Consider the following 24,887-nt stretch of genomic DNA (forward strand, 5'->3'; position numbering starts at 1 on the left):
ATCTCATATCACTGAGGGGGCATTCTCCACCCTCATGCACTTGTTAATTTTTTTATATGAATCTGAACTCTGGACTATTCGAGTTATGCTCCAGGTAATATTCTAGCACAGCTTCTGCTGGCTACCAGCAGTGAATGTTAGAGGCTTTTTGCCCTTTGACCTCCCTGTCATTGTGGGTGTTGCTGTTTTCAGTACTTTCTTACCCTAGAATGCTATGATATGTTCCAGACTCATACTGAATATTCCTTCCCCAGTTCTATAAGTAGCTATTTCTCTAAGAAGTCCTTGTTCCTTTTACCGTGGGATGGTATGATAAACTAGGATCTGGGCATTGGGGTGCCATTGCTTCCATGATCTCTTGGTTAAGAGAATGAGGAAATGTATCTATACATACTAACTTGTGTCTATACACATGCCTATAAATATTTTTGTATGTATTTGTCTGCACCTATAGAAAACAACACAAATTCGTACCGATAGTTCCAATTCTAACCCTATGTGGTTATATTCTAATCCTATGGCTAATGTGGTATATGTTAGCCATTTCTCTGTGCTTATCTGTAATCTCTCGTTATGACAAGGAGAAACTTAGACTCCAATATCAACTGTCCCTTTATCTAATGGTTCCATTGCAGAATGGACATATAGAACAATCAGGCTCATTAGTCCACAGCTCTGCGGATGACGATCACTGAGAGCACAGTGCTATGCACAGCTCTCTCTGCTTTTAGACCTACAATCTTCACTCAGTTTCAAGTCAGCACAAGATCCTCCACCAATAAAATTAGATTATTTCCATTACACTGTTTTTTATCTGGGATTCTCTGAGCTCCTATGTAGTTCTTAAAAGTTTGCATGTGTAAAGCTATATCCCTCCTGCAATGTCATTCTGTGAATTTATTTGAAAATATGTTGTCATTTATCCAGCAATTTAGTATCAAACAGTTCCACTACTACAAAAGTCTCCTGGTGCTTGGTTGAGTCAACCTTCTCCATCCTTAACCCCTGGCAAGCACCTATTGGCTTATTATGTCTGTAATTGTACCTTTTCCAAAATATGAATGGGATCAGATCATGTGTAGCCTTTTTGGAATGTCTCCTTTCACTCAAAAATATGCTTTTAAGGTCCATCCATTTGTGGATAGTTGCTTAGTTCTTTTCTTTAGTTTGTTTGTTTGTTTTAACAAAGCAGATGCATACATAGGCTCTACCTCCATTGATTCTGACTTAAGTGATCTGGTGTGAGGCTAAGACATTGGCATGGCTATAGAGGTTTTTTTTCCTCTCTCACCTCAGTCACAAACATATGTACAAGTGTGTGGCTTTGTGTATACACCAGAACACCCTATATGTATATACCAACATACTGGTGACTATAAAAATGTCATGTTGTTGTTTCTAAAATAGATTTTGGAGCTAGAATGAAGATGATAGGTGGTGATAATGTTCAGGACTGGGGGGTGAGATCATGTAAGAAGTATCGAGAGTTGATGCTTGTGACTGGGCTATCTACCATTGAAGCTCTTCTTCCTGGTCCATGTGAGAACAGAACACAAACAATCTTTCTCTTCCTCTAATGTTTGTAAACAAGCATGAGATGCATCGGTGATTATCTTAGAGACAAGATGTCTGGGTTTTGTTGGAACCAGGGAGCAAAAATGCTGCTTCCTGTATACAACTTGACTATTATGAGAAGGGTGCTTTTCCACATCTACCCCTTAGGCAATGCACAGGAGAGGAATAGCAAAGGTTTGGTACTCAAAACTTTACACCTCGGAAGTCAGGTTGCAGGCTCTAGAAAGAAGGTACAGATAAGCCAAGGGTAGACAGGGAGGACATCAGAGGCCCAGGAAGTCAGATTCATGTCCTTTTAAGTCCTGATCCACAATGGGCAAAAGGAGAGCCCAGACCTTTCACCCTCTGCTACTCACAAGGATTCCCCACCTCACATTAGCTGTGCACAGGACACAGGAAGGGCAGGATGGGAACTCCCAGGAACACTCCGTTTGTGAGTGTTCAGAGACACACACATACGCCAGACACAGGTGATTGTTCCCAATACCTAGTTCTAGAAATCACCTCACTAGGACCTATGTCCGTTCTGAATTTTAATTTTAAAAGCATTAAAAACTATTTGAGATTTAAAAATAATCCAGTTATCAGTGTACACTCAGAACACATTTATCACTTTTTATATTTCTACCTTTTCACATGCTGCACAATGGTGACTAATCTTTATGGCAAGATTATCCTGAGTTGATTCTAAAGTGTAGCATCAAATGCGATTATTTTCTTACATGGCTAAGAAGTCAACTCAGGGCTTCACACATGTTAGTCAATTGCTTTGCTCTTGAGCTATATACGGACTCCTTAGATGTTATTTTTATTCTATTAGATGAAGTTTCACTCAGAAATAAGTGGTTTCTGTTATGACTCATCTTAATTAATTCCTTAAGTGTTGCCAATTAGTATATACTAGACATGATAACTCGAATATGTAACACATTTGTTTTTAAAAATGATACATTTCCCAGTACTTCTATACAAAGAGTGTATTTTCTTCACATTTAAAAATTATTTAGTGTGTGTGTGTGTGTGTGTGTGTGTGTTGGAGTGGATGGGACACAAATCACATGGCTTATTATGAAGGACAGAAGACAATTTTCAAGAGTCAGTTCTTTCCTTCCACTGTATGGATTCCAGATATTGAAGTCACTCCATCAGTCGTACCAGCAAGCGCCTTTATCCACTGAGCCATCTTGTTGTCCCCAGGGATGTGCTTTCTAATTAACTAACAACAAATAGTTCTTGATAGAATGCAACTCCAGAGAGCAATGAATCTGGAGAATCTTGACAATATTGACGTGACTGATGTTTAGATAAGATGGGGCTGCTTCCTCCTCCATTTAAATAAATAAATCAAGCAAAGAAAACACCATCTACTCCTAGAGTAGATGCCATTTGATCTGAGCAGATCTCAGCTAAGTCTCTCCCCACTATTCCATAATAAAGGCCATAGAACAAGGATCCGATCCCCAAATCCATGGAATCCCTAGATTTGATTCTATGGAAAAGCAATATAGAAGAAAGTAAGAAGGTGGTATTTGGTTTGGGTAGGGGAGGGTTGGTACTTGGGAAATACTATTGCCATAATATTTAACAGAGTAGTTATGCATTTGTTCAATAACTTGGTTGTTGTTGTTGTTGTTGTTGTTATTTTTTCCTTTTTAAAACTAGAGACTATAAAGTTCTCATTCTCAAATTATATCATCCAGCTCCTGTGGACAGAGTACAAAGGAATTCCTTTGGGTGATATGCCCCAAACCCACCACCAATGAATGAACTCTTGGATAGTAGTGAGCCTTATATGTGATGTGTTTTTCCTATGCATGAACACACATGTATCTGTTATACAGTTTAATTTACCAATTAAACACAGTAAGAAGTTAAAAAATGAACAATGAAATAATGAACACAGTGTAGTAAACGTCTGTGCTTTGAGTATAAACTATGAAAATAGGGGTTACTTGGACACAGGTATCATAATTCAGTGACTACTGATCTAATAACTGAGCTAGCTGCTCAGTGACTGACAGGTGGGGAGCACACACATAGGCACTGGACAAAGGGTGATTCATGGTTCAGTGAGATAGAGCAGAGGGGTGAAGGATTTCACAGGCTGCTGAGCTGAGAAAGTCAGGAAAGTCAACGTTTCTATTTATTTACAGAATTTCCCACTTAATGTATTACATCTTTGTAGCTCATGAGTAGCTGAAACTGCAGAAAGTGAAATCACAGATAAAGAAAGACTGCTACAGTCATGAAATGCTTCTTTGTAATGCAGTGCTTAGACAACCTGTTCTAACCAGTTTCAATTTTAGCTAGACATAGAAAGGCCTGGGCAACTTATAAAAACTGTCTGCAGATTCCGTCTTCATGTGGGTCTGAAACAACTGGAGCGGGGGCTATCCCTAAAGCTGTTGTCTGTCTGTGGAATCCGTTCTTCTAGCTGAGCTGGCTTGTCTGGCCTCGTGGGTGAGGATGAGGCTAGCCCTGCAGAGACTTGATGTGCCAGGGTGGAGGGATACACAGAGTGGGGGTGGTCTAGTCTCTCAGAGGGGAAGAGAAGGGGTATGAGGGAAGGGATTGTGATGGGGGCAATGATAGGGATGGAATGTGAAATAATAATAATAATAATAATAATAATAATAATAAATACAACTGTCTGCAGATGGCAGCTTATCCAAGTTACATCATAATCTTGGAATGGAATCATAGGTCTCAGGATGACAGCTACAGAGCGATAATTTTTGATGGTCCCTTGACCCCAAGAGATTCTAAGGGCAACTAAGATCATTAGCCATTAGAGAGATAGTTCCTAGACATAAACACAGTTTAGAATCATCTGGGGGGGGGGGGATTTCTGATGTACTGATGCATGGGGCTCCCTTGAATGTTTCTGGGTTCATGCGTACTGGAGCTGTGAAAGAAACCTTGCTGGGGCAGCTGTCAGGTCCATCAAAGGCTGAGGACCTCAGCCATAGACTCTGGGCTCTGTGGAATGTTTGCAGATATTCTGACTTACCTGAAAAAAGTGTCTGTCATAAATATCATCCCTTCTCACAAGAAAGCATGAAGACTAGACAGGCAGCACCTAGTAGGCAGGAACGAAGCTCTGGGCCGTGGGCCCTTTCTATGCTGTAGCTGCCGCACAGCAACAAACCGTGATTCTACAAGTTATCTTTCAAAGGCACTAGGAGTCCCTGGGACAGTTTCCTCCCGTATTCTAAAGGAAAGATCTTAAGTAAAAACCAAACCAACCAACCAACCCATACAATTAGCCCTAATCTTGACTCATGAATTGTAACCTTCGAATATTTGGTGTGTTTTATCTATAAATAGTCTCCCACACCAGCAGAGGCCTGGCAGGCTTCACTGAGGTATAGGGAAGAGCTGTGTGGGCTACTGCAGGAACCATCATCTGAGGCTTTTAAAGTTAATTAATAAATTAATTAGTGGCTCATCAAGCTGCCCCAGCTGACCTAGAACCTATTTTTTCCCCTTTTCTGGCTTAATATTTTTTTTGAGACTTTCATATATGAGCACTGTAATATATCATTTCCACCCCACCCTCTTTCCCTATGCTAATTCCTCTCAACCCCCTTTCAGATTCATGATCTCTTCTTCTTTAACTATTATTGTTTCATACACACACACACACACACACACACACACACACACACACACCCAAGTCCACTTGGTGTCACTCATATGTATTTGTGGTTGACCAGTAGTGGAACTGGACTATCAGGGACTCATGGCTGGAGATGACTGATTCTCTCTCTCAGTGGCCACTGATTGCCTGTAATTCTTCATCTAGGAGTGGAACTTTGAGGCACTTCCCCAGCCTACATTAGCATGTCAACTGGTGTCTTCATGTAAGTCATGTTTAGGGGACAATATTGTCAAGACTTCATATATATATATATATGTCTCACTCATGTATATCACACACACACAAACACACACACACACACACACACACACACGCGCGCATGCACGCATGCATACACGTACACACAGACATAATCCTACAGCAGACCTGTGTTTCTTGCAGTCTTTCTGTGCCCTCTTCTAAGATGTTCCTGTGCTTAGGTGTAGTGTTGCATTGGAGATGCATGAATTGAATTGTGTAACCTCCAGTCGTGTCTGTTCTGCAGTTTGGCCAACTAGATTTCTGTAAGTCTCCATCGGCTGCAAAGGTCTTCTCTGATGAGTGAGAGCTATACTTATCAGGCAAGACTAAAGCATGAGCTCTGTGAGACCAGAGCCAGGCCTGGCCTAGAACTCTCAATCCTTCTGGCTCTGGATCCCAAGTGTGGGAATTACAGGTGTTCATTCCCATGCCCAGCTTGTCTGACAAGGTTTATGCTTATTTATTTTAGGAGGACATAGTAAAGACTTTTTATATTTAGAAAAAATGGGTAGGTGTGTGTGTCTCCGTGTGTGTGTCTCCATGTGTAAATACAGGATTCAGCCTGTATTTATAAGGATTAAGGCAATGGGGGATAAACTCTATCTTCCCTTCACATGCACAGCAGTGAATATGAATCATCTTATTGATTAAAAGTAACAAACCTCCAGCTTCATACAGAAAAATCTTAGCAGTGTATTCACCACCAGGAGGAGTGAAAAAACCTAGTCCCTTCCAAATCTGAAGAAAAACCTAGTCCCTTCCAAATCTGAAGGGATAAGTCCTTGGCATGCCTTCTTGTAGGAGAGTTCATCGATAAAGGTCTGAAAATCCTAAGCAGTAATAATCTTGGAATAACTATAGTCCCAAGTGTTTCATGAAAATTCTTTTAAATGTTTCTACAGTGAAAGAAAAGCAGTCCTCACATTTCTACATTTTAAACCAGGAGCACTCGGTTGGCACAGGCACCTCCATTCTGCTACGGATGCAGCGTTAGCAGCTTGCTCTGGAAGTCCCATGAAACGCTAATAAAACTGGACCATTGCACTGCCAAAGGAAGTGCCCATGGCAACCCCGGGGCTGACTGCTCAGCCACTTACATTCTCTATTTTATGGCTCAAGGGTTGCCAGTCTCTGTTTTTTAATTTCTGTTACAGACCCAGAGACTTGGAGTGACTTCAGGATGAGGGATATTCTGGGGAATTTTTATTTGAGCTGCTTTCCATAGCTATGTGATTTTTCCTGAATCCCCATTCCACAGCACAGGCCTGGTCCGTGGACTGATTAATTCCCGAGCCAGCTTCTCAACGGAGAAGCAGTTCTGAACACAGAACATTGATTACCTACCCAGTTTATTTTCTCACAAGCCTACTCTTCTGGTATCCTTTTAATTTCTGTTTCGGTTTCTAAGCACCCATTCCCCTCCGCTGGAGATCAGTGATGTTAAGTGGGAATACAGCCACAAACACACAGTTGGGATCTGCATATTGACATTTCTATAGCGTTGGGCCTTACTTATAGGTAATGATGCTCCCATAACGTTTTATCATAGTTTGTGTAAAAATACTTGTGAGGGTTACACATTGATGAAGCTGCCTAACACAATTCTCAGAGTCCATCGGCCTCATTAAGGGACTCGAGCCACATTCAAAAGTAAACAGGGGCGGGTGATGTCATTCCATCAATGTGTTTAAAACACGTCCCTTTTAACATGTAATCAATGCAGAGCCTTATTCTCCTCATGCCGTCTTTGAAATCCATTGTGCCTTTTACACTTGATGGCCATCTTATTTCACATTTGAAGTGCTCAGTTGTCACATAAGCTAGGGAATTTGTCATAGGCCAGCTCAGTCCTAAGGATTTTAAGAAACTAGATACTCAAAGATGCTCTGGACACCAACATCTCATGGAAAGCACTTTAATCAGTTATTCTATACCACGGAAGTCCCGCTTTCAACGGTGACCTTCTTAGTCTGCAGGTGAGCTATAGATTCTCTTTAAAGCTCTTTGTCTTTAAAAAGTTTTATTGTGTAGGCTGCTCCTTTCTGGCTTTTCCCTTGGGTCCTCCATAAGATAAAGCTACAAGTAGGTATCTGCTATGGAGAATGTGTACACGGACCATGGCAGAGCCAAATGCTTCCAGGTGAGAGAAGAACGTGACCAGGTGAACGGCCAAAGCAGGTGCTCAGAGATATTAGATATTAGTCTCTTGAGTGAAGACACTTACTTGAATATTAGATTGAGTCCACACATTGTGAACATGATGACAAAATAACCCACTACACCAAATGTGTAACTGATCTTGTCGATTGGAAGAAAAGATTTGTAGACCAATCTGTGGGAACAGAAATCAGAGGCAGCACAGAGGATGAAGTAAAGCACTTTGTCTTTCCAAACACTGTTTAAATAAAACCGTTCTATGTTGACTTTTGGGGTTGAGGAGCTTAAACTGTCTTTGTTCTTTTTAAGGCAGAGTCTCAGTATACGACCAGGCTAGTCACAAGCACAACATCCTCCTGCCTTAGCTTCTAAAGTGTGGGAATTACACCGCATTCCTCAGTTTCCCTTTGTGATTTTGAATTTTCTTCTTGTTGTAACCCTACCACCTCCCCCAGCTTGCTTCCTGTTGGAGGTGATTATCACATGCTTAATTAAATTTCCTGATATTATTAAATCAAGCTTTCCTTACAATTTAAAAAGATGCATTCTTTCTTTATCATTTAGAAGGAAAGTGTTGGACATGTCAATTCATGATGGTTAGAAAGGACTATTTGAATCCATATGGTTTGAATATGGCTTGTGGGCTAGCCTGAGAACTGAGTTGTTTACAGGTTTTTTGTTTTTTTGTTTTTTTAAATAATGAATGCCTTTCCACATGCAGGAAACAGACACACAAGAGCCACATGTCCTGGTACCTCCTACCCAGGTACCCTTACGCACATGGAGGGGCAGGCAATGGTAGAGTCTGGGAGCAAACACTTGTACTGCTGCACTTATTGGCTTGCATTGCATTGGCTTTAGAGACTACAGTATCTCTAAAGAAGGCCAAAGATAGTGGTAGGGTCGTTCTGCTGAGAGATACTTGAGTAGTCAGTTATGCTGATCTACCTGTGCTGAACAGTTCATATTGTTGCAAAAGCAACTAATTCAAAGTGGAGATTTACGTTGCAAAACTAATGCTGTTAGGAATGTGAATAAGGACTGAGAGGCCTTCCCGGCCCAGCCTCAGCCCCAGCCCCAGATAGCATCAGACAGTAGGTTCTTTGGACTCCACACGTAATCAGGATTTCTCTTAGGCTCAGGCCTACATATGAGATGTTCCTGGATAACAGTATCTTGAACTGCAAGGCCACTCTGTGCCAAGTGGCACGCCATTGGAGGCAGAACTTAGCGGTCTGTCATCTTTGGATTGATCCTGGCTTGGCACCATGGGCCTTGCTCAACTTTCTTGGCAGTTCTTTCCATGATTGCCTCGTTTGTAAAGTGATGATGATGGGGCTGGTTCCTAACACTGACCTGGAAGATATAAGATATGTGTATGTGTGTATGTGTGTGTATATATATATATGTGTGTGTGTGTGTATAAACATATACATATTATATATGTATATGTGTGTACTTATGTATAATATATATTATTTATATAATACATTTGTGTTTAAAAGGCTGGGCATATTAAGTCCCCAATATGCTGCATTAGTGTCACAAATACACCTACGTTCATCTCTCTGCTTATTGGGCTACATATACTTCCAGGAACAGTAGAACCCAGAGCTTCCAGGCTGCTTGAATTTACTCCAGGTAAGAGATGTGTTCCTGCCTCAGAACGGCCTCCAAATGAAAATATTACCCTACCATCATCCCTCAGCATCTAAATGTCCAATTAACACAATTTTGAATTGTGCTGTGTTAAAAAACAAATCCATTTCAGCATGCACATCTGTTTTTATCATTAATAAAGAGTAGAAGTGAAGGCACACCAAGTATTGCTTTAAGATAAACTTTGTGATCTATCATTTGTAAATATTTGATCCACACATGTATTATATATATACTCGTATTTCTAGAGGGCATGTAAAAAATTTGGGGGTGAAAATATTTAAGAAACTCTGCTTCAGAACACAGTGGATACGTTGGCTTTGGGGCAGCACTGAGGATATCGAGTCTAGTGCAGGCAGAAGTGGAAAGGGATTGCCTTGGGCATGAGACATGGGCGGCCTGGTGTCCTGGACACCTGGGCTATGTGGGCCACACAGACTAGCAAAGCAAATTTGAGTAATTTGTGTAGTGAAGTGTCTCTGCACTGGATGAGCTGATTTGCTTAGAATCCTGCACTGAGCTAGGGGAATTAATTATGCAGTGGGAAAGTAAAATGCTCTCATTGCAAGGGGACTACTTGTGCTGATTGTATTTGGGGCATGAACCCAAGTACATTTGGGTTCTGAAACTCAAAGCCCTTTGACAAATCTTAAATAGCTTATAGAATTTGGTAGTCAGGAGAGAGGTGGCCATGTTTTCACTTTTTACAGACTTTAAAAGGCTTTCTAAGACCTCTGTCTAGTCTAGTCTCCTGACATTACACCCAAGGGCTTCCAAATGGGGAATTAAGTTAATTATCTGCAAACCTGCATTCACATAACTGATTTTTTTTTTTGAGACAGGCTTATCTAAAACTCACTATGTAGCCCAGGCTGGCCTAAAACTCATGCTCTTCCTCAAGAGAAAATGTCAAAGTTACCATCATGTTTATTTAAACCTCTCTCACTGTATACTTCCCCTTTTCCAAGCTTAAAAGGAAAACTTACTGTTTTCTCTTTCTTGGTATTTAAGACGGGAAAACAAGTCCACACAGAGAGAAATACCATGAAAGTATTTCCTGAAGCCTGTGATTTTGTTTTCTCCAACAGGGTGAATTTTTGCCACTGTCTAACAACCAGTGCACACTTCCCACTCTCTCCTCTCCTTACTGCAGTGGCTCCTCAGTGAGGACTTGCACCCACTCACAGATCAAGGGAGAAAGAGAAAGTCTGTGGGATCCCAGGGAATTGTGTAAACCCCAAGAGGATAATGGCCGCCCCGAGAGGCTAAAACCCCACTTGTTAGACCCGCTTCTGTATATTTCTGATGTGTTAGCTGTGGTCAGGTCAGATCTTAAACCTTCAGTCCTTGCTGGTTTTAAAGTGCTTGCAACACAACTTGCAGGAGAATAAAACAAAATGCTGAGCTAAAAATAATCATGCAAGCAGTGCTCTAGAGATTTAAAAAAGTTGTTTCACTTCCTTTTTCCCTGCCTCTGCCAACTGAAGTCTTCAGCTATGAACTCTACAGGAGACATGTCTGAGTCCTCATTGCACAGGGTATGTGAATCAACGCTGTGATAACCAGGGTCTAGACGCTTTTACTGCAAAGGTAAAAAAGGTATTAGGGAATGACTGGAAACCTGTAGACACTCCACAAAGGAGGGAAATTCAATATACTCCTTGCTGTTTATAAGAAAGAGACAAAGCCAGGCATGCTAGTGCATGCCTATAAAAATATTTTCAGGATCCCTTACCTATGTAGGTATTTGGTTCTATCATTTAAAATACTAAGAAAGATATAAATATTAATTCCAGCTTTTGGAAATGCTGAATCAGGAGGGCTGTGAATTTGGGGCATATATTGTGAATTCTTGTTCTATAGGAAAACAAGAACAATAACAAATGAACAAAACCCAAGATTAACCCAAAAAAACTTCAGCCTAAATTAAAAATGAACTAACAGTCACCACGAGGAAGGAATGACTGGAATATATATCTTGATGTTCGCCCTGAAAGTGGTTTCCGGGTGGCTCTGAAGAGGATGTAACTCGTAACAACAGAGAACATTCCCCACTTAGATAGAAACTGTCACCAGAAGAGTTTTATTGTGAAGTACAAAGGGACCACCCACTTTGCAGCAAGGTCACCAGCTATCAGAGAAATAAAGAGAGTCTCCTTCAGTGACAAGGATTTCAAATGGTATCCCGGTTTGCCATATGATGCTGAACTAGACCTCATCCCTGGGACCTCCATCACTCACTAAAGGACTCACATACACCCTTTCTGGTGGAAAGCAACCTCACCATCATGCCCATTCCTTAACAATGGCTCACCTACTAACTGTGAGTTAATTCTACAGATAAGAGAATTGGTACAGTCACCCGAGAGATCACATGGGAATGCTCCAGCATGCCCTTGTCTGTTCCTTTCACCTGACTGTGTCAGATGAAACTGCGTAGGGCCTCAACAACAAGGGCTTTTGGACAGGCAAGTATTATGATAATTGTGAAACTGGGAGGTCCGATGTCTGTGCTGCCTCTCTACCTGCAGGGTGACACAGAGTTCAAATACAACCTAGAGAGAAAGCACTCTGAAAATCACACTGTGTTACATGGAGCCCAGGGGCTGCTGTTGCTAACACATGCCCATGTGAAAGGCCTTAGAGGAAGTGGATCAATGAATCAGCAGCTTCTGGGATGTCTACCTGGGTTACAGTGAGTTCTACAGCTCAACTCTCTTGCCTCAATTATGTCCTCTCCCATTTCCCATTTCCCTTCCTCTTTCTCCTCTTCAGCTACTCACGCCCTTTCCAGAAATCATGATGTATGGACCTCACTCACTGACCAGAGTCCAAGTGGCCTCCAGAAGGTACATTTAATCTGGCTGGGCCCAACCCCACTACCAGGGACAAGGTAGACTGAGCTGATGGGTTGTACATCACTGGCTGCTAGGGTTATTTTTGCAACAGTTTTACTTTAAAAGAAGGCCTATCAGATAGCCACTTTTCTTTCTTTCTTTCTTTCTTTCTTTCTTTCTTTCTTTCTTTCTTTCTCCCTCCCTCCCTCCCTCCCTCCTTCCTTCCTCCCTTCCCTCCTTTCCTCACTCTCTCTCTCCTTTCCTCCCCCTCTTTCTGTCTTTCTTTTCAAAGATGAATTAATTTTCATATTTTTATTTATTCACTTTACATCCTGCTTACTGCCCCCTCCCAGTCCCCCCTCCCACAATCCTTTCCTCGATCCCCACCTCCCCAGGGAATCCCGCAACCCTGGCACATCAAGTCTCAGCAGGGCTAGGTGCATCATCTCCCAGCTGAGGCCAGACAAGGCAGCCCAGCAAGATGATCATATCCCATGGATAGGCAACAACTTTAGGGATAGCCCACACTCTAGTTGTTTGGGACCCACACGAAGACCAAGCTGCATATCTGCTACATATGTGTTGGGGAGGCCTAGGCCCAGCCTGTGTATGCTGCTTGGTTGGTGGTTCAGTCTCTGAGAGCCTCAAAGGTCCAAGTTAGTTGACTCTGCTGGTCTTCCTGGAGTTCTTATCACCTTCAGGGCCCAAAATTCTTTCCCCCAACTCTTTCATAAGAGTCCCCAAGCTCCATCCACTGTGTGGCTGTGGGTGTCTGCATGTGTCTGAGTCAGCTGATGGGTGGAGTCTCTCAGGGGACAGCCATGTTAGACGCCTATCTACGAGCATAACAGACTATCATTTAATAGTCTCCCATGGGATGGGTCTCAATTGGGTTGGTTGTAGAAGGCAGACTTGGAAACATAAGACCTTTGGTCTTTTACATTTTACAGCATCAACCTCTTATCTACTCAGAATGATTACAAAGGACAGCCAGTGAGGCGTCATCTCCAAGTGGGAACAACCACATTTTAGGGTTATCTGATGATTCTGGTCCTGGATCCTGGTTTAGCAGTGAAGAACCCCCTGCCTGTTCATTATATTTCCAGCAAGGTGGGCAGATCTGGTGGAATATATCACAGATTTATTATCCCAAGCATGAAAGAGGAGCTTAGGGCAAAATGTCTGTGACTCTTTTCAAAAAGGAATTGGAGGAGGAAATGAGACTTACTTTAGGAAACAGTACAGTTTTCATAAGGGCCTGAGATCACTTGCAAGATAACCAAGACTCAAGATACACAGACGGTAGATTACTCATCATGGTGACTGTAGAATTCTGATATTAACAGTAAAAATTGTCAACTCCTAAAACAAATCACCTATATTTTTGGTCATTTGTTATGCATCATATAGCACACATTGTCTGTTTTGCTTTAAAGATTTATTTATTTATTTACTTATTTAATGTATGTGAGTACAATGTTGCTCTCTTCAGTAGACATATCAGAGGAGGGCAACTGATCCCATTGCAGATGGTTGTGAGCCACCAGGTGGTTGCTGGGATTTGAACTCAGGACTTCTGGAAGAGCAGTCAGTATTCTTAACTATCGAGCCATCTTTCCAGGCCCCTATTTTCTGGTTTGTAAGGTTCATTACTTCTGATATTAAAGGAGATGGGTGTTTTTAAAAGTCCTATCATCTGTTTGTATTTATTGTTTGTTATAGTCTTCATATTTCTAAGAATATATTCATCTTTTACATTTCCCCTATAAAAATGAAATTTATAAAAAAGAAAAGCCTGAGTCTTTTCATTAAAAAAACATTTAAAGATTTGTTTTATTATTTTACATGTATGAGTATTTTGCTTGTATATATGTGTGTACACCATGTACATGCATGCCTAGTGCTTGGAGGTCAGAAGTAGGCATTCAGTTTCCTGGGACTGGATTTACAGGTGGTTTTGTGCCACCACATGAGTGCTGGGAACCTGATCTGGGACCTCAGAAAGGTCAACAGTGGGTCCTGTGGGCACCAGCATGCGCATATACCTACCTCTTCCCCATACCTACACACACTTGAAAATAGTAAACATGAATCTTTAAAAAATAAGGCACCAATTCTAGAAGACCTCAACTATCTGTGTCTGTAATGCCTGGATTTAATCAGCAACAAATAGCAATGTTCAGTGTACAGGTATAATTCTTAAAAAGAGGATATAGAGGTCAGAAATAAAAAAAGGGCACTGACATCATCATAAAATGCACATATGAAAAAAATCATGCTGGGCAGTGGTGGCTCATGCCTTTAATCCCAGCACTTGCAGAGGCAGACGGATTTCTGAGTTCGAGGCCAGCCAGGGCTATACAGAGAAACCTTGTCTTGAAAAACCAAAAAAAAAAAAAAAAAAAGAAAGAAAAAAAGAAAAAGAAAGAAAAAATTGTTTCTTAAACTATCTTTAAATCATTTATTATCCAGTGCCATATTTTCTCAAGAGAAAAGTTAAAAGCTTGCATCATGAATTGAATAATTGTATGAGGAAGTGTTTTAAAAGTAAGGATCACATTTCATATTTCCAACACACTAGAACTCCTTATTTTTAATAGTTACTGCCACATAAGAAATGTAGGAATGCCGAGTCTCATAAATGCACACATGCACCAAGTGAGACGAAGGCATGCACAAGCAAAGAAGGAAGCCTGGCACTCGGGACACATTAACAATGCCAGAGGGGTCGCCATCTGGACACGTGAGGAGAATGCACATCTGCATGACTGGCTACGGCAGCCTGAGCATCTGGATTGCATCTTCTCTCCACCCACATATCATAGCAAGAGGAATTTCCTGACAAATCAGATGCTGCCCAAAGGTACCATGCTTCTTTTCTTCTTGTCGTGTGCATAAACGAACATCAGAAGACCAACAGATCAAGTCAAACCAAAGGTATATTTCATTTCATTCAGACATAAGGAGTATTATTGAAAGGAATATGTATGGTGCTCAATTTCTTTGCCCTGCAGTCCTTAGCTATTTACCACCATTTGTATGTGTATGCACATAGGGGGCAGGAGGATACGCAGATGTAGGGAGGGAAACATTATGGAAACCCACGACTCCAGCAAACACTGGTGCTGTCAGTACAAAGGCACTTACAGAAAGTGTGGACATGAACCCGAGTGAGAAGAATGCATGGAATCCTGGCGTATGATGGGGCCCGAGAATATCGGTTACCCATATTTCTATCTCAATGAACCCAGATAGTTGATTTTTTCACTTAACTCTTGAAGAGGACCCTGCAATGTTACATACATAACTGTCTGTGTAGACCCTGCAATGTTGCATACATAACTATGTCTATGTTTGTATCTTACTTCATTTTCAAAAGATTTGAACAGACATGTGCATTATTGGCACAATAATAGTTTCTAGTGTCTCATGGCTGTTAATAGGAAGGGACTTTTTGATTTAAGTGGAGCAAAGCTTTGATCTGCCATAAATTGTTTGTTTTGTATTGAGGTAACTTAATGGTGTATCTGAACTCTGAATTGTGTATAGACATTTTTCAGGACCTATTAATTTATAGGGTCACTGAAGGATTCTTTTTCAGGGGAGATATCTCTCCTTACTTTCTGAAAATATGAAAAATGGCCTCACATTAAAACAGTTAGAGATAACAGTATTGAAAGGTTTTACGTTGTAACTGAGATCTGTTAAAAGCACTTGGAAATGATTTAACCTTGAAGTTCTGCCAATGTCTACTCTATATTGAGATTATCATCTTGGGAAAAAAATACTGGCTGAAAGAGAAAAATTCCAACTTTTAAATGATTGCTCACACCATGCTGAAAATTTGGGATAGAACCTTCTAAATATTTAGTAGTATCTCAAGCAGAGTAGGGAATTCCCCACTCCATACCTACACTTCTGGTATCACATAGGTCAGTAATTATATTTCTACATTCTATTTGACAAGTAGATTGTTTTCTTTGCTTTTTCTTTGTTCTGGACTCTGCAGATTGCACCACAGTGCGTAATCTGGACAAATTAAATGATAAATTTTTAAGTGTATGTGTGTGTGTTGTGTAAGGCAGGGTCTCATATAGCTTAGGGTAGTCTCAAACTTGCTATGTAGCAGACTCTGGCCTTGAATTCATCCTTCTACCTCTAGTTCGGCAGTACTGGGCATGAGCCTCCATACCTAGATCAGAAAGTGTTCTGGCTTTGGGAATTCTCTGTCCACTTAAATACATGCCGTGAGTTATGCTTGAAAGAATGTGAAAATAATGATGCCATCAGAGTAGAAACAACACATATAAATGACAGTGTCTTCTGTATATAAAGCTTGTGCTCAGACATTTCCTGCTTACTTCTTTCTCTTGCATAGAGTCTGTACACTCCTGCCCAAACAGCAAGCAAACCAGCTCCCTGTTTACCTAACTGCACACTTCTGCAGATCAGGGTCAAATCTTAATCACCACCCATGTGGAAGCTCCCTTATCCACAGTGTTCTGGGCTCTCTCGAATCTGGGATGCCTTTGTCTTCAGAGCCCACTAGTTGCCAACATGACTTGGAAGTACATTTTCCCACCAACCTCCTTCACTGTTGTTTCCCACACCCATGACTTTCTCAGACCCTTTTGTTATAGTCTACATTCTCCCTTGGATTCCCAGTCTTCTATTTGAGCTTTAAAAATTTCTCTCTCTTAAGGTCCACTTTCTGCACCACGCAGTTCTTTGGGGTTTGACAAATGAGTGTTTTGTATTCATAAATGCAGTATAACACAGATCAATTTTACTGCTCTTAAAAAAACCTCACTCCATCTGTTTATTTCTTCTCTTCCCTATGAAGCACTCTGTGTTTTACTGAATAGGTTCATGTTTCTGCATATTCCACATAATTAGAACCATATAATATACAGCCCCTCGCCAGGGTTCCTTCATATCTTTTCATGATTTGGAAGCTTCTATTTTTGTTGAATAGTACTTCACTGTATGGATATATCAGTTAGCTCATTTATTCAGAGGTTAAAGAGTACCTGGGTTACTTCCTGTTGGGATGATTATGGATTAAGATTCTCTCACTCTATGTATGTATGTATGTATGTATGTATGTATGTATGTATGTATGTATCTATCTATCATCTGCCCATCCATCTATCCATCTATCTGTTACACACACACACACACACACACACACTTTTGCACTAGATCTTATATTGAATGTTAGTTTTAAATAAAATTGAGTAATCACCTAGTGTTGATCATGTGGTAAGGTCAGAAGCAGTCTTTGTGGGAAACTACCAAATAGCTCCAGAATTTTTGCCCTCTCAGAAAGGAGAGCTCCTCTCCTGCCTTCTCAGCAGCATTTAACACTTTCAGTTTCTTGTAAGTCAGACTTTGAAATAGCACATTTGTATTTTGTTATCAGCCCAGTATTCACTCTCCCATGACATGGGATGATGTGAACAGAAAGTTTCTTCACTCTGTGACATGGGATGATGTGAGCGCAGAGCTTCCTCACATCTGCTCTTTTGCTGTCTTCTCATATGGTGTCCTTCCAGATATCTTATTACTTTTTAAATTAGTTGTTGTAGATTTTTAAAAATTGTGTGTGTGTGTGTGTGTGTGTGTGTGTGTGTGTGATATGCATTCAGGAGCCCACAGAGGCCAGAAGAGAACATCAGATTCCATAGAACTAGAATTATAGGCAGTTGTGAGTCACCTGATTTGGGTAGAAACCAAGCTCAGGTCCTCTGTAGGAGCATTAAATGTTCCTAACTGCTGAGTCTCCTTTTAAGCCCCCAATTATTCCTTTTTTATAGTTAAAAATTAAGTGTACTTTGGATTCAAGTTCATTTCCAAGTATGTGCTACTGTAAATATTTTCTTTCAGTCTGAGGTCTGATTTTTTTTTTGTTTTCATTTTTTAAAATATCTTTGACAGGTGTTTGTTTGTTTGTTTGTTTGTTTTGTGTACAGAGTTCTGTCTGCGTGTATGCCTGCAGACCACCAGATCTCATTATTAATGGTCATGAGCCACCATTTGGGTTCTGGGAATTGAACTCAGGATGTCTGGAAGAGCAGCCCAGTGCTCTTAATCCCTGAGCTATCTTTCCAGCCCAACAGGATAGTTTTTAAGTTCCATAAAATAAAATTTCATTTTCATTCATCACCAAATCCAAGTGAACTGAAGTATTTTCTTATGTTATCTTACGAAAGTCTTGGATTTTATATTTAAGCCTAATATATTTTGAATATTGTAGAAATTATAGATTTTGTATCTAGATTAATTCTCTTGTATATGGAAAGTTGAGCTGATCCCTCACCGTTTATTGAAAAGTCTAGTCTTCCTCTTTTCAATTGTCTTTGCCTTTGATTTGGATCACTTGACTGTGTTTGTGAAGTCCTGTTAGGGGACTGTCCATTCTGGCCAGTAATAATTGTGTATTTATTCTTTTTGCCAATAAGTAAAGCTTTATAGCAAGTGTTGAAGTTGGAGAGTGGCCATCCTTTGATCACATTCTCTTTCAGTGTTGACTTCCTATTCTGGTTTCTTGGTCTTTTGATATAAACTGTGAAGTTGTTTTGTTAAAATCCAAAGAGCAGCTTGCTCAAATTTGGATTGGATTTTTATTGATTCTAAAATATATATATATATATGTGTGTGTGTGTGTGTGTGTGTGTGTGTGTGTGTGTGTGTGTGTGTGTATGTGTGTGTGTGTGTGTGTATGAACTAGCATCTTAACAATATGCAATTTGAACACAATCTTTCCATTTATTTTAGGGCTTTTGGTTGTCTGCGTATAGGTATTGCATGTTTTTCTTAGGTTGAGGCCTAGGTTTTCTCCATGAATGTAGAGTGTGAATGGTAGACCTGACCTGGATCACCCCCATTCAACTACCTCTGTGATTTTAAGGTGGTGGATTCCAGTGTGCTCAATTCTCTGGCAGGCTCAGTTGTTTCTGATGTTCAGTTTGCTCAGGCCGTTTTAAGATGGGAGTGATGACCTCTAATGTTTTTATTTATTGGAGCAGAAACTGAAGTTTTTCCTATTTCCTTACATTCTATTATCCAAAGTATCAGGAAACTTATGGCTACTGCGATTAAATGAGTGGCTAGAGTCCTCCAACTCCTAAGCAAGCCCATGGCCTTCGCTTCATCATCCTGCCTTCATCCAATGAGCACATCTTTCAAAATTAGCCCAGCAAACTGTCCTCCACACAAACAGGGCAGAGTAGAGGCTGTGTCAAGGGAGGGCACAAGTGCATTGCGTTAAAAAAGAAATTCATCCACATGCCCTAGTGTAAAATGTAGACCAATGACCAGTGAGTCACTTTAGCTTTACCAAAGCATCTAGAAAAGAGTTCTTCTACGAGCAGACTGCTGCAGCCGTACGTATTTACACACATGTGAAGCTTATATACACGCTCTATCTGTTTTGCACATTCAGAGTCAACTAATGGTTCTGAACCATCCAGTATCCATGCTAGAAATCCTTGTAGAAATGTTTCTGACCACACTTCCGTGAGATATAGCCTTAGGTGTGTCTGTTGTATAGAGAAGAAAGTCATGGCTCTGGGACATTTAAGGAGCTTTTCTCTTGATGTGAGAGTAAATGACTAGCGAGGCTGGGTTCTAGCCTTCTATCTGCAACCAATTAACTATTCAGCTTTGGACATTGTGTTTACATTGTACAAAGTGGATTCAAAATTAAGTACCACTCCAGGTAACAGGATTAATGTTCAAAAAGCTCCTATTATGGCTATAATAGTAATTGGGGAAGTTTGTATTATTACAGTAATTATAAAATTATTATAAGGTGATTATTATAGCAATTATAGTTATATATGCTGTATAATGATAAACCACTAATATATTGGTAGAAGTTACAGCAGCAAATGATGGAAATAAACTTTATTATATGGTCCTTTATTATATTATATTTTAGATGATATGGCCCTGTATTGTAGATCATATGGCTCTTTGATATATTATAGATGATATGACCCTCTGTTATATTATATTGTAGAAGATATGGACCTCTGTCATATTATGTTATAGAAAAGAGCTAGAAACTTCACAAATCTTATAAATAAGTTCAAGGCTCTTGGTGGCCCTGGGAGGTACTATGTGATCTCGGGTATCCATAGAAATTATTCAGAAGCTAGACTCTTTCTGGATAGCTAATTAGGATATCATACTATAGCCTCAGGATATTGATTAGAGTGGTACACTCAGTCCTGGGTTTCCCAATACAGTTCATTTAACATATAATAAAAAAGCAGAGCCTTAACAATCTGTGGGTTCTTTGTATAGCACTTCTAGTTCCAGTGGTGGCAGATGTCACCAGAGTCATGCTGTGCCCTGATGACCTGCTCTGGAGATGAATTTTCAAGAAGAGATGCAAAGCACAGAGCAATCAGGGGTACATGGGGGGAAGGCAGGCCTTGGTACTGAATGCCCCCATAAGAGACAGCACCAGTGGAGACATGCAGGGGAATGGTACTTCACCTGCTCCTTTGGGACAATGCCATTAAGGGACTCATGGTCTACTTAACTAAGCTAATCCAACAGAACATGGTCACAAAGAGACCTGGCTCTGCATTTGGTCATTGTCAGCACCTCTTTATCAAGTCTCTCAGCGTTGTGAAGTATAAGACAGGATTGTCTCAAGAGAGGCCACAATCTCAGCCACCTGGTCATCTCCAGGGTGACCGTTGGAACTGCAGAGCCCCTTTGGGTTGCCACAAAATAGGAGAACTGTGTGATGGGAATCAGAAAGTGAGTGTGGGGTGATTGAGAGAATCTGCGGTCACCCTAAAGCACAGGCATCTCAAGTGTCCAGTCAGCCAAGTGATCCAGAGAACAGCTTAGAGCTGGTGCCGCCAGCAGATGTCAGGCTTGCAAAGCCTGCCTGGACCCAATGTGCTCTTAACTCCATCGGACACAGGTCCTCAGGGAGAAGCTGGCTGCTGCTCAGGCTGACCTGTGTCCCTACACCAGCACGAGCTCCTGCTTACTGCTGCAGGGCATACATTCTCAGAGCTGATAGGAGCAGCCTTTTAAAACACAAGGATGGAGCCTTTGGCATTTACCACCCCAAAACCCAACAAATAAAGTAAGGAAGCAAGGTAACAGACAGGGCTCATGTGGCTTTGTTTCCTTTCAAGGGTAGGGAGCTAACTGCAAATTCCACATCCCATCACTACAGAAACAAAACCACCTCCATATTATCCAATTCAGAGATAATTGTCAAGTGTGGAGAAAACATGGAGAGATGGCCAGTGTTTCAGAGCACTTACTGCTTTTGCAGAGGACCCATGTTCAGTTTCTAGCACCCACATGGCAGCTCCCAACCACTTATAACTCCAATTCCAGGGGATATGATGCCCTCTTCTAAGCTTCTCAGGTACTGCACTCATGTGATGTGCATACATACATGTAAGAAAACACCCAGACATGTATAATAAATAAGTCTTAAAAAAGTAAAGGGGGAAGGATGAACTGAGCAGGGAGCGATTTCTTAGGTCTTCAGGCTCCTTTCCACATGAGAACTCAGACGGTCCATCTTGGGCTTTTCCCTTTTACAGAGTGGAGGCTGTTGTGAGTGAGACTTAAGAGTTCTTCTGTGAGGCGGGCAGTGGATAACTAGTGATATTTGATTCTAGTTTAATCTGTTTAAAATCTATTCAAGTACAATATGAGGAGTAGCTTGTGTCATTTGAAAAATTTTTGTTATGATATTGTTATTTATTCTTGAGCTGTTCATAGAGGTTTACCAGGTGCTTAACCCATCTTTCCTTCCTCTGAGTCACCTCCATATCCCCATATTATATCCTTGATTAAAAAGAAAAGGCCAACATCAAACCCCACTGAGTCCTCGTAGTGCTACCCATATGTTCAAGGGTATAAAGCCATTTTGTGAGTAACCTACGATGGGCCAAGGAGGTGCAGTTTTTATTTTATTTATTGACAAGATACTGGTGATATACAATTTTGATGGATTTTTTAAAAAAATAAAACAAGATTATCTCATTAAAATATTAAAAATCACTGAAACTTAAGTAGTATACGCTACTGAAAATTCCTCTAAACTCTGGGCTACATAACAAATAATAAGAAAGACTCTGTGATCAAAGCTTACCCACCAGCAATTTGAAATCTTCATTTTTTTCTTTGAGACAGGGTAGTGTCATGTTTTGACACATATGTGATGGCTGGGGTCTTTGCATTCTGATGGAAAAATTAAAATAAAATACTAGTCTAAGACAATCCTTTATCTTCCACAGACAAGTCTTTGGTAACAACCAGTGCAACACACTCATTCCTACAGAGAGTACCCACAGAAGACCAGCTTCCGTGGCAGCCTCTGCATTTAGGCCATGTTTGCTGTAAACCAGAGGTTTTCCAAGTGTAGTCTCAGAAAAGTCTGCATCAGGTACAACTGTGAACTTGTTTCCAACTGAATCAGAAATTCTGTCAGTGGAGCCTTGGATCTGGTTGGCCAAAGCCATCCAGGGAATTCTGACTAAAGACTGTGAGGGTATGCTCTCATCCCGCAGGGATGGCAAGGTCCTGTAGACACACACTCTAGTGGGATTACTCTGCAGAAAAGGGATATCCTGATCTGGGTTGCACATTTCCATGGAAATACAATCCTTTCGTGGCCAGATGACTGCCAGCAATATCCGTTAGTATTTTTTCTCTCTGATGAAGCAACATGAAAGAGCTTTAACTTTTGATCTCTGCTATCCTAAATTTTATTTTCTAGGTTTTTGGCAGAGGTTGTCCATGGACAAAGGGAAAAATTGTAGTTAGGCCAGGGCCTCTCACCTTGGCCTTGGTGACATTTAGGCTAGGCCATTATTATTGAAGAAGTTGGCCTGCATGGTGGAGGTTTACCAGCATCCCTGGGTTCTTCTCATTGGACACAAGGAGAGATTTTTCTCCCTCCACACTGTCCCTCAAAGCCAAGTCTAGACAATCAGAAACCTTTCCCAGATACAGCCATGGATCGCCACAGAGCAAAAGTGCACTTGGCTGAGCAGCACTGACCTAAGCCAGAGCAGCACTAATCCATAGTGGAAGATGAAGGGACAGGCTAGCGGGTGCTGGAGGACTCACGTTGTAGGAATGGCTGTGCCTGTCGCCACTGCACCAGCACCAACTGGATGGCGATCAGAGCAGAGAAGATCAAGATCATCTCCACGTGCTTGGATGGCCTCATGGCCCTGGTGCATCTTGAGCATCTTCTCCGGGGTCAAGCTGCAACAGACAGACAGGTGTGAAAAAGGCCCCAGCCATTGTGTATGTGGCAAAACATGAACACTACCCTGTCTCAAAGAAAAGAAATGAAGATTTCAAATTGCTGGTGGGTAAGCTTTGATCACAGAGTCTTTCTTGTCTTCTTCCTTTTCCTTGTGATTGGGGGAAGGTGCAGTACAGTCAGTTCCTCTGGCCCTTTGCTGTGTGTGATTCCTTTTCCTTGTGACTGGCGAAGGTGCAGTACAGTCAGTTCCTCTGGCTCTTTGCTGTGTGTGACTTTGACCTCAGTCTTGTCTTCTCATGTAAGAGACCATGTAGGTTGAAAAGGCTTAGGCTCCAGTTGATTCTAGATCAATCACTTTATTGTCTCATACCTTAGCAGAGTCATCTATCTGCAAAAATTCCTTAGTTACTCACATCACATATAGGGCTCTAAAAGAAAATGTAAATGGACTTCAAGTAACTTCTGCTATCTTTAAGCAAGAAGCAGTCCTGTAGACAGATGGTGCCTGTACCAACGGTGGGGATCTTCACTGAAAGACAACTGACAGCTCTAGAGTGGGCTGTATAAACTGTCACACTAGTACAACCACTGTAGGGGGAACAGCAGGTCTAAGAGTTTTCTTGGACAAGAGCACACACATTCAGATGGTAAACGGATTTCAATTTTTAGCTGGACATTTGGCTTTGCACCTTGATGGATAACATCGCTAAAACAGCATACCAGGTGAAAAGAATGTAGAGCAGTGGGTCTCAACCTGTGGGCCCAGGGGTCGCGTATCATGTATATCAGATGTTTTACAATTCACAACACTAGCAAAATTACGGCTATAAAGTACCAATGAAATAATGTTATGGTTAGGGGTCCCCAAAACATGAAGAACTGTATTAAAGGGTCACAGTATTAGGAAGGTTGAGAACCCCTGATCTAGAGCAAGTATTCTTGACCTTGACTTAAATAAAGATCACTAGGGAGCTTTCAAAAGTCCCAGTGCCCAAGCTGTACCTTAGATCCATTAAATGGTAAACAAGGGGCATTGAGAGCTGACCCCCACACTGAAGGCCCAGTCCCTAGTTCTTCAGCTTGCCACAATTCATGGATATAGCCACTGTCACCTCCTCTGTCAGCCTCACCAACATTTTGATCATGGCCCTTCATCCTCTAGAGATACCAGGAAATCAGTGTTTGGTGCTTAAACCATCCCATCTGTGGTATTTTTATTATGGTAGTCCAAGTAAAGCAATGAAGATTTCCAGGATAGAAATTTAAAAATTTAATCATGTTTCTTTTGAATGACTACATAAAACTTCATTTGAATGGGATGCTGTGTGATATTTACATACACATGCAGGTTGTATAATGTTTAAAGCATCAGTTATTATTCTTTTTTAAAAAATCCTCACATGATTTCAAGAGTGGTCAAGACTGGGAACCACTAGTCCAAAGGAGAGAGGAGGGAGAGAGAAGCAGAGAGACACAAAGTGGGAGAGAGGAGAGG

The 24,887-nt window shown here is 41.0% G+C and overlaps 1 protein-coding gene across 1 annotated transcript in view; it reads right to left on the reverse strand.

The window, feature by feature from the left end:
- Nucleotides 1–24,887, reverse strand: part of Rnf175 (ring finger protein 175) — a 37,773-nt gene that overhangs the window by 4,419 nt on the left and 8,467 nt on the right. The window contains 5 exon segments of the mRNA XM_028789512.1: nt 2,926–3,064; nt 7,701–7,808; nt 11,258–11,448; nt 22,464–22,698; nt 23,248–23,388. Coding sequence (XP_028645345.1) covers nt 2,926–3,064; nt 7,701–7,808; nt 11,258–11,448; nt 22,464–22,698; nt 23,248–23,388 — 814 coding nt within the window.

This window comes from Grammomys surdaster, unplaced genomic scaffold (assembly GCF_004785775.1).
Source record: "Grammomys surdaster isolate TR1022 unplaced genomic scaffold, NIH_TR_1.0 125834, whole genome shotgun sequence".
NCBI classification, from domain to species: Eukaryota; Metazoa; Chordata; class Mammalia; order Rodentia; family Muridae; genus Grammomys; species Grammomys surdaster.